The sequence below is a fragment of the Echinops telfairi genome, unplaced genomic scaffold, assembly GCF_000313985.2.
Source record: "Echinops telfairi isolate 266 unplaced genomic scaffold, ASM31398v2 ScPeMD7_4048;HRSCAF=4782, whole genome shotgun sequence".
NCBI classification, from domain to species: domain Eukaryota; kingdom Metazoa; phylum Chordata; class Mammalia; order Afrosoricida; family Tenrecidae; genus Echinops; species Echinops telfairi.
In genome coordinates, this window is record NW_022107947.1 from 656,956 (window position 1) to 658,379 (window position 1,424).

The 1,424-nt window shown below is 45.9% G+C and overlaps 1 protein-coding gene across 1 annotated transcript in view; it reads left to right on the forward strand.

The window, feature by feature from the left end:
* The window catches only part of TLN2 (talin 2), a 351,431-nt gene that overhangs the window by 172,956 nt on the left and 177,051 nt on the right, over positions 1-1,424 (forward strand). The window contains exons 3-4 of the mRNA XM_045294950.1: positions 38-135; positions 1,261-1,390. Coding sequence (XP_045150885.1) covers positions 38-135; positions 1,261-1,390 — 228 coding nt within the window. The remainder of the gene's footprint in view (positions 1-37; positions 136-1,260; positions 1,391-1,424) is intronic.

Below are 1,424 nucleotides of genomic sequence, written 5' to 3' on the forward strand. Positions count from 1 at the left end.
GTTTGCTAGTCTCTTTGTCTTTCTCTTTGTCTCCCAGCTTCTGACTATGGGCTCTTCCTGTCGGATGAAGACCCCCGGAAGGGCATCTGGCTGGAAGCGGGTCGGACACTGGATTACTACATGCTGCGAAACGGGGTATGTTGCTCACCCAGCCCCTTCCTAGCAGTTGATTGAAGCAACACGGAGCAATTGCAGACGCATCGGGTGGGGATTTTCAGTGAATGTTGCGTGTCATGGCCAGATTGGGTAGTTAGAAGGTAAGAGACAGCATCTTCCTGTATGTAGGAGGTAATGAAAAGTAAGGATAAAATTGAGGAGAAACCAAAGTGTAATCCTCAAGTTTGTTGAAGATTAAATATTCAATAAATAGTTTTAATTTTCTATAAGTGTCACATTTGATATCACATTTGATATCAGTCATAGTAACAACCCTAAAAGGCTCTGTCAAGGAAATGTAATGAGTTTAAAAAAATGTGCTAAGCCTTCTATTTAGCTTAGGAACATCAGAGAGACTGGATTTAGCAGATATCTCAGTATCTCATAAAGTGAGAAAGTATGTGATGCCAATTAATTTCTCTCTCTCTAGTTCTATTTTTAAGAACTGCCGTAAAGAAATTCCCACTTAAAAATGACTCCCAAACTTACTGCCTTTGCTTGGTCTTGCGATTGTTGTAGAATCAGCACGGTTGTGGAGCCCCTGACCCGTGACTGTGAGGAAGTAGGGGTGACAGATGCTCTCCCTCACGTGTGTTTATATATATTCACGGGAGTTGTTTAGAGTAGTGTAAGCGAAAACTGGAGAAATGCACTGCCCTCTCAGAAAGGCACATAAGCGCTTCCTCTGCCCATTCCCTTTCTTTCAGGAGGACCTACGCCAGGGACAGCTTATGAAAGGTCGTTTCCACCCATTGTTTGTAAGCGGCACAAAAATGACTTCTCTGGCTAGAGTTTCACTTTCAGATTTTAGACAAACATTTATGAAAGCAATAGTTTAGCAGTGTAGGCCCTGGATGGTGAACATGGTGAAATCGGTTGGCTGCTGGTGAAAAGGTTGGTGGCTGGTTCTAGACCCCCCAAGGCACTTGAAAGGCAGCCGTGGAAAGCCCTGAGGCGTGCACTTCTCCTGTGGCGCCCCTGGTGGACAAGCAGGGAAATGTCTTTATTCCAGAGTGTCCAGTTGGCTATCAGTTTTCCCATTAAAAGTGCCCCCCACCCCACCCCGAAGGCCATTATCAACTATTTGCGTGGCTTGTGCTCTAGGACATTTTGGAATACAAAAAGAAGCAGAGACCCCAGAAAATCCGGATGCTGGATGGCTCGGTGAAGACCGTGATGGTGGATGACTCTAAGACCGTCGGCGAGCTCCTGGTGACCATTTGCAGCCGCATCGGTGAGCGCTCGCACGTTCCCGTCGTAAGATTTTT